Here is a 16,677-nt window from a genome sequence, read left to right as displayed (position 1 = left end):
CAAGTAGAAATAGACAGGTTATTTTACATCTATATATGGCACAGGTGTGTCCACTGCTAGAATATTGTGTCAAGTTCTGGTGCCCACAATTCAGTAAGATGTTGATAAATTGGAGGGGGTTTAAAGAAGAGCCATGAGAATTATTAAAGGACTAGAAAACATGATTTATAGTGATAGACTCAAAGAGCTATTTAGCTTAACAAAGAGAAGGTAAATGGATTGATCACAAGTCTGTAAGTATCTACATGGGAAACCAATATTTAATAACTGGTTCTTCAATCTAGCAGAGAAAGTTATAACATGACCAAATGGCTGGAGGTTGAAGCTAGACAAATTCAGAGTGGAAATAAAGCATAATTTTTTAACGGCGAGAGTAATTAATCTCTGGAACAATTTATCAAGGGTTGTGGTGGATTCTCCATCACTAACAATTTTTAATTTTAAATATGAATGTATTTCTAAAATATATAACCTAGAAATTATTTTGGGGATATTTTATGTCCTATGTTATATAGGAGATCAGACTAGATGATCACAATGGTCTCTGCTGGTCTTGGAATCTATGGAAAAGACAGATTTTAGCAGGTTTCTCACAAAGTTTCCTATAGTGGTGCATTTTACTCTTTCTAAGAAGCAAACAAGTTTTCTGCTTCTTATTCTGGATCTGTTTTTCAGATCCTCTCAATTCTCTCTTTAAAAAATAAAACAATGACAAAGACTTCTTTTTGTTGGAGGATTCTAATTGCCCGGTTTTGTCTTTACTGTCATATCTTCTGGAGAGAGATTAGTCTCAATATTATCCATTTTTACTTAGATTTCTTCTTTTATTTATTTGTTACCATCCCTAATTGCTTTCAGGTCCCTGAGAAGAGAGGGGACAATAGTGCACCAGTCCTGCCAGTTGCAATGGGATTCTCAATGGAAAAGAGAAAGCATATGCAACAGGGCTGTGAGCAGTAATATCTGCAGTGAGAGGTGACTCCAGAACAGAGGTGTGGAATTTGCTAAAAGTAAATATCCCTAGTGTCCTTAGTAGGCCCTTGTGGGCTGCTGAAGAGCTCATCTCCACCTTTAAGCACATCATTTAGCAGCAGCATCACATCAGCAGCTGTTGTCATATTAATAGTGTATTTTCTGGGATATTACAGGATGTGTGTTGTTTGTTTGTTTTGTTTTTTTCCCCACTCCAGATTTTGAAAAACCCAGTCAACCACTTCCTGCCTGGCCCAGGGCATCATGAATTCTCACAATGCTGCTCAACATAATCCTAAATGATCTGGAAAAAGGGGTAAATGATGAGGTGGCAAAGTTTGCACATGATACAAATTTATTCAAGATAGGTAAGTCCAAAGCTGACTGAGATGGAATCTCAGAAAACTGAAGAACTGGACAAGAAAATGACAGATGAAATTCAAGCATAGACAAATGCAAAGTAAGGCACATTGGAAAACATAATCCCAACTATACATACAAAATGAGGGGATCTAAATTAGCTGTTATCACTCAAGAGAAATGTTGACATCATCATGGATAATTCTCTGAAAACATCTCCTCAATGTGCAGCAGTACTCAAAAAAGCCAACAGAATGTCAGGAACCATTAGGAAAGGGATAGATAATAAGATAAAAAAATATCATAATGCCACTATATAAATCCATAGTATGCCCACATCTTTAATACTGTGTGCATATCTGGTCGCCCCATCTCAAAAATGATTAGGGGTATAGAACTGCTTCCATATGAGGTGAGATTAAAAAGACTGTGACTTTTCAGCTTCGAAAAGAGATGATTGAGGGGGCATATGATAGAGATATATAAAATCATAAATGGTGTGGAGAAAGTGAATAAGGAAGTGTTATTCACCCCTTCATGTAACATATGAACAAGGGGTTACCCAATTAATCTAATAGGTAGCAAGCTCAAAACAAATAGAAGGAAGTACTTCTTCACACAACACGCAGTGGAACTTGTTGCCAGGGGATATTGTGAAAGCTAAAAGTATAAGTGGATTAAAAAAAAAATTAGATAAGTTTACGGTAGATAATAGTTAAGCTATTAGACAAGTTGGTCAGGGATGCAAACTCATGCTCTGGGTGTCCCTAAACCTCTGACTGCCAGAAGCTGGGATTGAATGATGGGATGGATCACTCGATAAATTGCCCTGTTCTTTTCAAACCCTCTGAAGCATCTGAGCCATTGTCAAATGACCAGATACTGGGCTAAATGGACCATTGGTCTAACCCAGTATGGACAGTCTTATGTTCTTAATACATTGTTTTTCATATGATTTTTGTGAACCACACAGCCTGGGCTAAAGAGCATTCCAATTCATGTTTGCCTTCCAAACAGTAAGTCAGCTTGTCTTATATAGCATCAAATCCTGGGCCTATGTTATGTGGCAGCAGCAGGGTAGCCCCGTAGTGCTGGATATGCTAGCTGAACTCTAAACTGAATGTTCCAGAAAACAAGCAAGGTTCATGGAGGGAGGAGTGTCCACACCTGCAGTTTAGTCGGGTAATGAAGAGTAGTTTGAGGTGGGGTGAGAAACGTATGCAGATGAGTTCCATTTCCCAAGCACTCCTAAACAGATCCCAGTACCCATGGGGCGATGCAGGTAAATGCACCCCTAGGGATTCATATTAAGCCATCAAAACAATAGTAGTGCAAAGCATGCATTTAGTTATTTACAGCTAAGTGTGAGAAAAACTCAGGATAATTTTGCAGCAAGAAGAAAGACTTTAACGATACAAAAATGTAGAATTTTTCCTTCCTCTGCAGTGGGGTACAGAGAGGAGAGGCGGAGCCAGGTCCCCAGGTGCCAGCCGGCGGGGGGCACCCCTCAGAGCCTCCTGTGCCCCCTACCCCCTGCATATCGTGAAGGGTTGGCCTGGCACCCTCCCCCCCAAGCAGGGGGGCGAGGCCGCCCCACCCGAGCTGGCACCAAGCTGCGGGGCTGGAGTGAGAGAGGTGGGTACCTGCTGCCACAATGAACCGCAGAAGTCCCCGAAGCAGGAAGAGGTAAGCAGCGTATTCCCCCCTCTCCCCACAGGTACAGACCCCATCTTCCTCTGGGCAGCTGGGGGGCAGCGCTGTCTGATAGGAACCGGGGACCCCTCCTGCCCTGCATGGGAAGGGCAATGAGTCCGGAGGGGGGTGCAAATGCAGGCTTGGGCCCCGGGTGCCGGAGACCCATGGTATGCCACTGTTCCTCTGAAAGTTATGCTGCTATTCAGCTGTGTCAGGAGCTGATCACGCTCAGGAGTTCTGTTACCAACTTCGGGACAGACATTTCCCTACTATATCTGGCAAAGTTGTATATTATTCAACAGTAACTAAGAATTTCCAGCAGGAATAGTGCAATACCAACAAAATAAGAAATCAGGTCCAGGAGTGAAATCTTCGCTCCACTTAAGGCAATGGGAGTTTCACCCCAGGAATTTAGTGTGAACAGATAAAGACTATAGAACACAAGGAGAATATCTAAAATATGTTCAATACTATTGTTTTGATTCTTTAATTACTCTCCCATTCACATTCCTGCTGCTTGGTATGCAAAAAAATCTAAACTGTGAAAGGTTTTGGACTATTCTTCCCCTTTTCTAGTAGCTCACAGCCATTAATACTTTAGAGAATGTATTTCACAATAGAAATTGTTAAATGGTTAAAAGTTTAGGATATACTGCTAATAATACAAGATAGACATGAGAGATCTATGTGGTGGGTATTGTCCCCCTTTTTTTTTTTTATAAATACAGAACAGTATTTGTTTAGAGATGGAAAAAACAAGAAAATAATTTTTCAAGTGTTGCCACATATGAAAATTCAAGAATTTCATAAAACAAACATGCAACCAAAAAAATCATTAATCCTCAGACTTACAGATCTGGTGAGCCACTCTGTCAGCTAATGGAATTCCTGAGTGCGATAAACTAAGATTCAGCATCCTGAGAATCTACTGCCAGGTTTGGATCATGATGTTGCATGATTACAGTACAGAGTACCATTGTATTGATTCAATACTATGCTACCGCTTCAAACATCCCAGTGCAACATCAAAGCATACTGTCATAACTCTTGTTTTTCTGACACATCTATTAACAAAATATCCATTATCTAATTAATGCTTCCCCACCCAAATTTGACTGAAGCAGGATGTGTTGGCTTGGAGGGTTGAAGAGGGATCCTGTTCAACATCCCTGAACTGCTTTGTGTGTGTGTGTAAGATGGCAAGAAGAGCACTGTGCCTGAGACCAAACAAACCTGGAAACAGTTGCTACAAGACCCATATATGGTGCTTCAAAGAGTCAGAGCTTCAGGATTATTGACTATATAATAACACCCGAGATCACTCGGGCTTTTTTCCTGTTTAAAAAAAAGACATTTATCAGTTAGAATCCTGAGCTCATTGCTTTAGGACATCAAAATTAAATGAACTGGCCTCAGCACCCAGCTAATTAATGTTTTTCCTGGTGATGGCATAATTACAAAACCCAGTTAAAGATTCTAATACAAGAAATCTTGAAAGATAAATTTACAACCTATGTGTAGTTCTAACAAATACAGTTAGAAATCAAAGATAAAAAAGATTTGTTTGCTTTTCAATATTTTACTTTTATGCATTTGCTCTGTTATGTAAAAAACTTTCCAATATTGATTTTTTCCTAATATTTTTGCATGGATTATAATAGTAACTATGATTTTCAATTTGCCTGGAGATTTTTTGCCTCACATTTATGAACCATAGCATTAATATCCTTTTAAAACACAGTGGTCTTTTCTATTCAATATACTTAACATAAGATAACTTGGTTTCCTAAATTCTTAATTTTATTACAATTAACAACTTCAGTTATGTAATTTTGATATCACTTATGAGATGACCCATCTTTACTAATAGTCTGCAAAAATATTAACTTGGCATACATCAACTACATAAGTGCCCACAACATATGATTAGTGAAGATGGAAAAATATATCTGTATTGCTTATTAGTATCTGAAAATAACAAATGCTACAGTATTTGGCAATCTTTCCTGTACAATTGTGACGAGTACATTGCCATCTTGATGCACAAAACATATGCAAGTGGTGGAGTATTTTAAAACTAAGGGAGATAAATGCTTTCTCTTTTTGTTTTATGACCCAAAGCCAATGAGGTGGTAAGCACTGAGACTTTTTTTTTCTTTTAAAGTGAAGGCAGAAGAGACCTCAGGTAATATAGCAAAATGAGCTCCACTACCCGACTATCAACTGTGTTTCACTTCCAATTCATTAAAATTCAGATAGGATGATGTGTCTCTGCTCACGATTTATGAAGCCCTATTCGGCTGAAATGTTTCTCTTATGGTGAGATGTACATTCCAAATACACAGGGCTCAATTCTGATCTCAGAGACTGGCACCGTAGCTTATTTTAGGGGTAAATGGTTCATAAAGTTAAGAACAGATAAGAACTGTTAGTACCATATTCTACTTTTGTTAAATGCACATTACCACCACTGTAGCCAATGGGAGTTTTTCACAAAAACTGAGTACAAAATATGGCCTTTTATGTAATTTCCACATATCAATGAAAATTATCAACTAAGTATGCTGCTACATATTTTTCAACATATACACCAGTCTGGAGATCTTACAATCACAATAAATAACAAACATTGTTTAAAAAATAAAAATAGTCAAAATAAAATAAAATGTATAGAGAATCAGTCTTGCTGCTTGTGTAACAGATACACCTCAGAGATATTTTTGTTTTCTTTCTTTCAAAGAGGAAACAAGATGGAAGTTCAGGCAGCTCTGTACACACTGTGAATTTTAAATATTAGACCAATAAAAAGAACAGAGATATCATCATCTATGGAACTCTGAGGCTGTGTAGGTTTCTGTGTGTTTTCTGTTTACTTTAGTGACCTGAATTTAGGATTAAAATATCACACTGAAATAACTCACTTGTGATGACTATAAACTAAAGATGTTTCTAATTCCTATATGATTTTTACCTCTCTCTGTCTGGGGAGTAGTGGTCATCTATTACACGATGTCTATCCATTCGGTTCATGGTATTATAATGTGCAGGAGTAGATCGAGTCCCTCGAGGTCCCTGTTCCACATTCCTACTGAGGACATAAAAGCCATCAAAGTCTTAGGATGAGAAGTGAACCATGTCCTTATACTGATTTGTAAAATTTTTCTGTTAACGAAAATGTCAGCTATAAAAAGCTTGAACATGTCTATCTTTCACATACTTGTACTGTCACATAATTATAAGGCTCACGGTGAATTGTTGACATAATGGCTATCATTACTACAAAGAGAAAAGGCATACCTTTGTGACAGAGATATTGCAACTTTAGCACATGAGGAGATTTGAGCCATTATATTGATCAAAATGGCCTGTACTTATAGAGTGATGCATTGTAGCAGGAGTCTGTTTTCTAACTGATAGATTTATTGTAGGGAACTAGAATGTTCCAGGGTTCATCAAATACAGGGCTGGTGTTTTGCCATATTTGGCAGAGGCAATCTATTATGGAGTGAAATGAGGACTACTAAGGGAAATTAAGCCTGCTGAGCAAATTATCACTTGTACAAATCACTAGATATTAGTTTTTCAATGAAGTAGCAGCATGACAACTTAATTAGCATAATCTAGGAGTTTAAAGGAAGAAGATGTATTTTAATTAAACATTTTCTACATTTCAATAGCAACAAGTAATTATTATAGTAGGTGAAATCCTGGCTCCACTGAACTTAATGGAAGTTTTACCATTGACTTCAGTAGGGCCACGAATTAACCCATATTTCATTCAACATGAACACTGATAACCAGTGGTATCCTATGACCCCACTGCTTCTGCAGCACCACAGAACAAATCAATCAGTAGTAGGAAGAAAGGAAAATAGTACTATCAACTGCAAAGTTTATCAGGTAAATGCAATAGAATATTTTCATTTGCATGTTCACATAGTTTATTAGAAAAGACTATCATACAATGCAGGAAAAAATGCATACATTTCATACAATTGTGTTATAATTTTAATTACGCGAACAAGATGAATCAGAATAATAAGGTATTTCCATATCTTGGCATCTATGGTCTGTAATATGAAATCACTAATTATGCAGTGACAGTAATCTTCATAGAGATGTATATACATTAAACATGTATGTTTTTGTTACACACGCATGTGTGCATATGTGCACACAGAAATACATATGTGAATACAAAATAATGTTAACAAAATTATAAGATTGCAAAGTCAAAGACTCAAAGTCTAGGAAGTGCCAGAATTAAGGCTTCCTTGTATGTATGAATTATGATAGTCTAACTACGCATAACAAAGAAAGTCTGTGGCAGAACCATGAATAGAACCCAATTCCCTCCTGTTCAGGGCCAAAAACACAACAGAATATCCCTTCTCTTTTTGCAGTCTTCTTCTTAACTGTGCATCCTGTGCACTGAATGAGGCACAAATAGTATGTGAGCACATAATTAAAGACAGTATCCTAATACCATACATGAGGGCTGAAGGACATTGTATAGGTAACCTTAATTCTGGCATTTCCTAATTTTGAGTTCTTGAGACTGTCATAATAATGTTATTTTAACTTTTCTTTTTTAAAATGTTATTTCCTAGGTATAATAAAGGCAAACTGAAAAACAAAAAAACATCAAATGGAATCATATTGATCCCCTCAAAGATCAATGCAGTATTGGAACCCAAGTACTTTAAATCGACACCCAGAATTCTGGTAAATTATTTTCTATCATGTCATATATTCATAGGTTTTAAAGCCAGAAGGTACCATTGTGATGATCTAGGCTCAGTTCTGACATAACACATGCCATATGATTTCCCTGTATTAATTCCTGTTTCAAGTTCAATAGCTGTGCTTGAACCAGCGCATATCTTTTAGAAAAATATTCAATTTAGATTTAAGTAAGTGAAATCAGAATAAGCCCCTCTATTTAGCTACTTTCTAAATAGATTTTGGTAAGGTTGTATTTATTTATTTTTACTGGATTTTTAGGTAAGAACCTACCATCGGTATGTGATGATTTATGATAATGTATGTGATGTTACTTGTGTATAAGTATTGAAAATTAATAAAATATGTTGTTAGTGATAAAATAGTAAGTAAGTAAATAAATAAATAAATAAATAAAGGAATAGCAAGTTAACAGTTTAATCTAAAAAGAGAACAAAGGAGAAAGGGGAAAGCAAAAAAAGCAGAGAAGCAGAATAGCCATGAGAAAGCATGCAAATATGTACCTGATTTGGGATATTTGACACTGTGCACTCAAGTTTAATAGGTAATATTAACTTTATGGCATGATCATCAGCTGGTATTAAATCAGTGCACTCCATGGGCTTCAGAGTAGCTATACTGAATTACAGTAACTGAAGACATGGCCCTAGAAAGTGACACTAAACACCAAGATGAAACCCATTCTATTCTATATCTCTGTTTTTGCATCCTCTTGAAGGAAACCATCTCCATGAGAGCCATGTCTGTCTATGTTTAACAAGACTGTTCTTAAATAGTATTTTCAATCCTATAGTAGTCATATGTTATGTGGCTGGGGTGTGGGAAAGACGTCCTGATCTTTGTTTCACATGATATTTCAGAGGCTACCTGAGAACAAGGATGCTTATTCTTTTCTATACAAAAAGTGGTTGTAGAAATGTTAATCTATTTTATTGCTTCCAAAATGGGTAAAAAAACAAAAACAAACAAACAAACAAAAAACCTAGAGAGTGCAGAACCTCCGGTTTTCCCAAGGCTTTACAGACATAGTGGTAGAAAATAGCCATTTGATACATCGACTGAACAAAAACAAGAACACCATAAAACATTTCACCTTGTAAAACTCTCTTGAAAAAGAATGGGGATTAAAACCTCTATTTCTATAGATTGGAATGTACTGTACTTTGTGATAGACTAATGTAAAAAAAAAATGAAGGAATAATTTATACATGTCTATATTATTTTAAAAAACTAATTTTTCATTATTTCATAAGAACAAACCAGTTCCTCTGTGTTTCTGTCATTCACTATTTTTCTTGAATTCATAGTTATTTCTGACATCCTCTTGGATTCCAACAGCACTTAATTTCATACCCTCACAGGCACTGAATCTAAACAATGATTTACCTTTGTGGAGGAGGGACACTGGGAGACCAAGATCTAGTCCGTCCTATACTATCTGTACGGTGAGGGGACCCTGACCGAGAGCAGTGATTGGATGACATCACTTGATCTGGCACCGATAGTGTTGAACTCTGAAGATCTCTTCCATTATGTCGGTAATCTAAAGAAAATATAAAAGATCAGCAAAACTGAAATCACATTTGTGTTTATTTGATTATTTTCTATTTTATTAAATATGTAGCACTTGTTAAAGATGCCATAAAAGATGAAGCATAGAGCAATGTTGTTTTAACTCTTGACAGACTTATGACATGTTCATTTTAACATGCATGTAACATAAAATATGTGCATAGATATGTTTCCTACAGTTATGATGGAATTTCCCATTAAATGACTAGCATTTAAATTGCCATACATCCAAACAGTTATTTAGAGTAAAAAGATCTGTGACGAGTATGATACATTAATTGCATTCATTTAAAACAGGAATTTTTTATTAGAACAAAAAAAGATATACAAAATTAGTTACTGCAATTTCAAACAAATGGTGTAATATCATGATCCATCATATAGAGGAATTTTCATAGTTCAAAATCCTTTAAAAATTGGTGATCCTAAAAGAAAAGTAAAACTCTATGGCGTTAGGTGGGGGAGAGGGGAAAGTTTGGGAACTCCTACTTCAGAAACAGGTACAGCAGCACTGACATATTGAAATGGGATTCCACTCTTGGGATCAAATTTAAGCAATAGTGATTGCTTTGTAAATGTATGCAAAAAGGAAAATGTGGATGTCCTGAAGTTCACATCTTTGATGTTTAGATAGTATGAGTCATGAAAAGTCCTAACAAAAACCTACCAAGTTCTAGCAGTACAAAATGCGATCAGACTACATAATGCAAACAAATGGTTCTTTTTGTGTCAGCTGTTTCCATTCTACAGACATCAACAGAAAGAAATGGAATCAAAGGGGATAAAGATGGATAGACATTCTAAGGTATTTCATATACACAAAGAAGAAACCCATTTAATATCAAGTTTATGGAAAAGGACCTCAGCAGAATGAGCATATGCATATGAGAAAAAAGTTGGCAGCATGATAGAGTCATTAAGGTGGAAATCTGTCTCCAGTTTTGGAAAGAATTACAGTAAGTAAATACCATTATATTATCTTACTTAAATCTGCCAGTTCCTGAAGCTGAAGTCACTGCCCTGGGAACATTACCTTCTATGTAAGATATATGGGATCCAGATACTAAGGAGCTCTAAAGGAGCTTTCATGAGGTTTGTCAGGACCACATTAATATCCAGTGATACAGGGAGCTGTTTTACAAGAGATGAAAGAATTTCAAAATTGATCCTGATGACGAAGGGCTGCAGAGATGCTGGTTTCAAAGAGCTTATGACAAACCATAGTAGTAGTGCAGTAAATATGGATGGAATTGGTTTTTCATCCAGAAGAAGGTAGTCAAGCAGTTTGGTGAGAAGTACTTAAAGGGATCCGCATTGGCCTGATTGCACCACACTGAAAAATGTTGCTACTTAAAGTTATAAATCCTTCTGGCAGACAACATCTGAGATAACAAGAGGACTTGAGCTAGAACACCTATAGAACTCTACTCAGTCAAGAACCAAACTTTTAAAAGTTAGGGTTCTCAGCATGGGAGAGAGCAAGACAGTCTGGATTTGAGGAATTATCTGTGGGAATGGTCACTCTTATCTGCAACAGAGCTGAGAACCATACAAGTTTGAGCCTACAAAGGGCTATTAGGATAATCAAACCCTTTCACCAGAGTTTGTCAGGACCTTTGCTAACAGAAAGGTTCTGATAGAGAGGCCTGCAGGCACCAGTGATATACTTCAATATTCTGGTCTCTTCCTAGTGTCATGAGCAGAAAACTAGCAGTTTCTTGTGTAGGTAAAAGGGAAAGGGATTCATTGCTGTTGTTCTCTAATGCCTTGTTCAATGTCACTAGGCATCCTTGAATCCAGTCATCAGTGTGTACAATGGCATGCAAGGTGGTGCCTTTTGCTTCTCCCTTTACCTCTTGTGGGGAGGAAAATAGGATGATCTCAGAGACAACAGGGTGACTTCAAGTTCCTTTGCATTCCATAGAGATGCTCCACCTAAGTCTGAAGTTATCCTTTCTGGGGAATGAAGCTTCTAGACCGCCCATGCCTTCAGCAAGCAGACCTTCACTCTTCAGCCAATAGTTCTTGGCAGTATACCACATACATCAAAGGCTGCCCAAACCTCATATTGTGCCAGGTGCATAACACTCATGCACAGACTTGATACCTATCCTGGCATTCTCTGCCTGGAGAAAAGACTCAACTAAAGCATGAGCATTCATCCCCAACTCAATTTGTTCTCTGGCCTTATAGACCACAGTCCATAAAAGAGCAGCTGCAAAACAGGAAATCTACTTCCAAAAGGACTGCAGCACTGAGACTCTGTTCTGGGGTCCACTTTCATGGATTCAGATGGTTTTCTCTTTGCTACAGCAGATCTGTCTCAGATCTTCATTAACTCATCAGAAACAGGACACAGCCATATTTTTCCAATGTGCTCCTACTCCAGGTACTTCTCAGTCTTGGCCCCTGGTAACAAAGTAAACCAAACCCAATTGGCCTAGTCAGCATCATGGTTCCCATGAAGCAAGCAATGAACCTCATCAAGCAAATCTAGTAACCATATACATCATGCTTGATGCCAAGACAAAAGATGGAGCAATCATGTTAATCTGCAAGCAACTTCTTCCTGCTACATCCACACATCTTCAAGTCTAAATATTCCTTCTTTCTTCCTTTGTGTGTATCAAGGGAGAAGGATGTCCCTGCAAAAAAAAACCCAGTATGAATATTACCTGCTCTTATCCACAAAGATGTATCAACCCTAGTGAGGAGGGCTTTAAACTAGTTTTGACGGGGGACGGGGACCTAAGCCCGAAGGTTAGTGGGGAAGAGGGACACCGCAAGGAAGCAGAAGGAGGAGGGGGCAGCAGGGGAGGCCTCCCGATTCATACTGTGAAAGTAGGCCAGTCGGCTACTTATCTCAAGTGCCTGTACACAAATGCAAGAAGCCTGGGAAACAAGCAAGAGGAACTGGAAGTCCTGGCACAGTCAAGAAACTACGACATGATTGGAATAACTGAGACTTGGTGGAATAACTCTCACGATTGGAGCGCTGTCATGGATGGGTATAAACTGTTCAGGAAGGACAGGCAGGGGCGAAAGGGGGAGGAGTTGCACTGTATGTAAGAGAGCACTATGACTGCTCTGAGCTCCAGTATGAAACTGGAGATAAGTCAGTTGAGTGTCTCTGGGTTAAGCTTAGAAGCAAGAACAATAAGCGTGATGTCGTGGTGGGTGTCTGTTACAGACCACCAGACCAGGAGGATGAGGTAGATGAGGCTTTCTTTACTCAACTGGGGAAAGTTTCCAGTTCACAGGGCCTGATTCTCATGGGAGACTTCAATCACCCGGACATCTGCTGGAAGAGCAATACAGCAGAGCACAAACAATCCAGGAAGTTTTTGGAGAGTGTCGCTGACAATTTCCTGGTGCAAGTGCTGGAGCAACCAACTAGGGGCCGTGCTTCTCTTGACCTGCTGCTCACAAACAGGGAAGATTTGGTAGGGGAAGTAGAAGTGGGTGGCAACCTAGGCAGCAGTGACCATGAGATGGTCGAGTTCAGGATCCTGATGAAAGGAAGAAAGGGGAACAGCAGGATACGGACCATGGACTTCAGAAAAGCGGACTTTGATTCCCTCAGGGAACTGATGGGCAGGATTCCCTGGGAGGCTAATATGAGGGGGAAAGGAACCCAAGAGAGCTGGCTGTATTTTAAAGAAACCTTATTGAGGGCACAAGAGCAAACCATCCCGATGTGCAGAAAGAATAGCAAATATGGTAGGCGTCCAGCTTGGCTTAACAAAGAAGTCTTTGGCGAACTTAAACGCAAAAAAGAAGCTTACAAGAAGTGGAAGCTTGGTCAGATGACTAGGGAGGATTATAAAAACACTGCTCGAACGTGCAGGAATGAAATGAGGAAGGCCAAAGCACAATTGGAGTTGCAGCTAGCAAGGGACGTGAAGGGGAACAAAAAGGGTTTCTACAGGCATGTTGCCAACAAGAGGAAGATTCGGGAAAGTGTAGGCCCCTTAAAGAAAGAGGGAGGCGACCTAGTGACGGAGGATGTGGAGAAAGCTGAGGTACTCAATGCCTTTTTTGCCTCTGTCTTCACAGACAAGATCAGCTCCCAGACTGCTGTACTGGGTGGCACAGAATGGGAAGGAGGCAAACATCCCGCAGTGCTGAAGGAACAGGTTCAAGACTATTTAGAAGGATTGGACATTCACAAGTCCATGGGGCCGGATGCAATGCACCCGAGGGTGCTGAGGGAGTTGGCTGAGGTGATTTCAGAGCCATTGGCTATTATCTTTGAAAGCTCGTGGCAACAGGGGGAGGTCCCTGACGACTGGAAAAAAGCAAATATAGTGCCCATCTTCAAAAAAGGGAGGAAAGAGGATCCGGGGAACTACAGACCGGTCAGCCTCACCTCAATCCCTGGAAAGATCATGGAGCAGGTCCTTAAGGAATCCATTTTAAGGCACTTGGAAGAGAGGAAGGTGATCAGGAACAGTCAACACGGATTCACCAAGGGAAAGTCATGCCTGACCAACCTGATTGCTTTCTATGATGAGGTGACTGGTTCTGTGGATGTGGGGAAGGCGGTGGATGTGATATACCTTGACTTTAGCAAAGCTTTTGATACGGTTTCTCACAGTATTCTTATCAGCAAGTTAAAGAAGTATGGGTTGGATGAATGGACTATAAAATGGATAGTGAACTGGCTAGAGCATAGGGCTCAACGAGTAGTGATCAATGGCTCCATGTCTAGCTGGCAACCGGTCACAAGCGGAGTTCCCCAGGGGTCGGTCCTGGGGCCGGTTTTTTTCAACATCTTTATTAATGATCTGGAGGATGGGGTAGATTGCACCCTCAGCAAGTTTGCGGACGACACTAAGCTGGGGAGTAGATACCCTAGAGGGTAGGGATAGGATACAGAGTGACCTAAACAAACTGGAGGATTGGGCCAAAAGAAATCTAATGAGGTTCAACAAAGATAAGTGCAGAGTCCTCCACTTAGGAAGGAAGAATCCCATGCACAGCTATAGACTGGGGACCGACGAGCTGGGTAGCAGCTCTGCAGAAAAGGACCTGGGGGTAACGGTGGATAAAAAGCTGGATATGAGTCAGCAGTGTGCCCTGGTTGGCAAGAAGGCCAATGGCATATTGGGCTGCATTAGGAGGGGCATTGCTAGCAGGTCACGGGAAGTGATTATTCCCCTCTATTCGGCATTGGTGAGGCCGCATTTAGAATATTGTGTCCAGTTTTGGGCCCCCCAATACAAAAAGGATGTGGACAAGTTGGAGAGAGTCCAGCGGAGGGCAACAAAAATGATTAGGGGGCTGGAGCACAGGACTTATGAGGAGAGGCTGAGGGAACTGGGCTTGTTTAGTCTGCAAAAGAGAAGAGTGAGGGGGGATTTGATAGCGGCCTTTAACTACCTGAAAGGGGGTTCTAGGGAGGATGGGGCTAGGCTGTTCTCGGTGGTGGCAGATGACAGAACAAGGAGCAACGGTCTCAAGTTGCAGGGAGGGAGGTCTAGGTTGGACATTAGGAAAAAGTTTTTTACTAGGAGGGTGGTGAAGCACTGGAATGGGTTACCTAGGGAGGTGGTGGAATCTCCATCCTTAGAGGTTTTTAAGCTGCGGCTTGACAAAGCCCTGGTTGGGATGATATAGCAGAGGTTAGTCCTGCTTTGAGCAGGGGGTTGGACTAGATGACCTCCTGAGGTCCCTTCCAACTCTAATATTCTATGATTCTATGATTCTATGATTCTAACGCAAAAACACCAAAACACTCAGTTGAAGTAGATGTCCAACAGAATGCTCATTGATTGGGTCAAGAGATACAAGCCTTGAAATGTTGAGAGTTGACAGACATATCAACGTGTGGAAGACCACTGAAGCAAATTCTTGACGTGTCAAAGCCTTGATACCAATGCGCCGATGCAACTCCTTGTTACAACAATAGGGTTTTCAGAACTTGAGTCAAATATTTAATTAACATCTCTTTAAATAAGGTTGAGCTTTCCTCATCAACATTTAATCAGAGAAAACCAATTTGGTGTGTTTTTATGGCTTTTATTCAAGAGCATAAACAACTAGAAGGTTAACTAATTTATTATACTTCCATAAAATACTAAAAAACTAAAAATTAGATTGAGATTACAGTGTAAATTAAGTTAGCCAAATCAAGGAATAAACAATAATACAAACTAGGATTGGAGAGAACAACATGAGACCAACAACTGGTCAAAACATTGCATGAGCACAATCAGTAATCAGATCACAAAGTTAACCTAACACCAAAGATTAATTGGTTTACTTGGTCTTTCTTTCCCTATGCAGCTTACTTAGCAGCTTATACTTTCCCTTGTAGAAACAATGGGTTACGTTTTAATGAATTAAATACCACAGGTGACCTCTAGTGATCTGTGGTAAGGTTTGCTTTCAGCCTAGATTAATCAATGCCCAACTGTAATTTGCTTTATGAACTTACATGCACACACTATTACTGGCCATACACATGTACACATGCACCCTTATAAAGGCTAGGATAAGAAATCTTTTCCTGGCAGGCATCTCTGCACAGATATTCAAATATCCTTAAAGAAACAAAACTAAGAAAGGTACTTAGAAAAAGAAAAAGGATCTGCTCTTGGTCTGTGAAGCTTTAGAGTCATTCAGAAACTGCCCTTTGGGGAACTAAGAGATGTCTTGTGGCTCAGATATCGTCAAGCTAGCAAGCATCATCCTCCAGTCAACTGGCCATTCTACAATGTCTTGATCTCTACTTTCCTTTGGAGGAAAAGTAAGAGTACCAGCCATATGGCTGTCATCATAGTAACCTCAGGAGGAGCACACTCTCTATCATTTATCAGGTCTTTTTAAGGCTAAAACCCAAGCTGGTATTGTCCCAAAGGACTTCCCCAGTAATCTTTCTGATCAAATCAGAGGATCACAGATTTTAGACTCCAACTGCATTGTCCAATCCTGGTCAAGTGAAATCAGTCTGACCTTTGGTCCATTTTGGGGGCCCTGCTTCCTAGGGTATTGATTCTTTGCCACATCCACAATTCCAGGTGTTTTTCCCAAGCAAGCAATGTTAGGGGAATAACAGGAAGTGATGACTCTACCAAAATGATCTCAACTTCCCTTATCTGGGTCAACAATCAGAGCTCCTAAACAGTTTCTTGAACATTTGGGCCTGGCCACTTTCCTAGTCCTAGCTTATGACCCACCATCCTTTGACTTAGAAAAGTTTTTCCTTAGCCATTCACATGTCTCATGCATACACTTTTTCAAAGTCTATGAGGCCTCATGACCGCAATAAGAAATTGCAGAACTGATGCACAGTATGGGAAACAGATGAACTGTGTGAAAGGTTATTTCACT

General features: G+C 39.5%; 1 protein-coding gene across 16 annotated transcripts in view; it reads right to left on the bottom strand.

Moving 5' to 3' along the window:
- Positions 1–16,677, bottom strand: part of RIMS2 (regulating synaptic membrane exocytosis 2) — a 738,692-nt gene that overhangs the window by 207,776 nt on the left and 514,239 nt on the right. For 14 of the 16 annotated variants that reach the window (XM_067537367.1, XM_067537370.1, XM_067537364.1 and 11 more), the window contains 2 exons: positions 9,157–9,313; positions 5,999–6,115 (listed from right to left, as the gene is read on the bottom strand). In XM_067537367.1, coding sequence (XP_067393468.1) covers positions 5,999–6,115; positions 9,157–9,313 — 274 coding nt within the window. The remainder of the gene's footprint in view (positions 1–5,998; positions 6,116–9,156; positions 9,314–16,677) is intronic. The other 2 variants (XM_067537355.1, XM_067537357.1) reach the window with 1 other exon arrangement.

Source organism: Emydura macquarii, unplaced genomic scaffold (genome assembly GCF_026122565.2).
Source record: "Emydura macquarii macquarii isolate MOO-44397 ecotype Brisbane River unplaced genomic scaffold, CSIRO-AGI_Emac_v2 contig_383, whole genome shotgun sequence".
In the NCBI taxonomy this organism is placed as follows: domain Eukaryota; kingdom Metazoa; phylum Chordata; order Testudines; family Chelidae; genus Emydura; species Emydura macquarii.
This window is presented reverse-complemented; position numbering and strand designations above follow the sequence as displayed.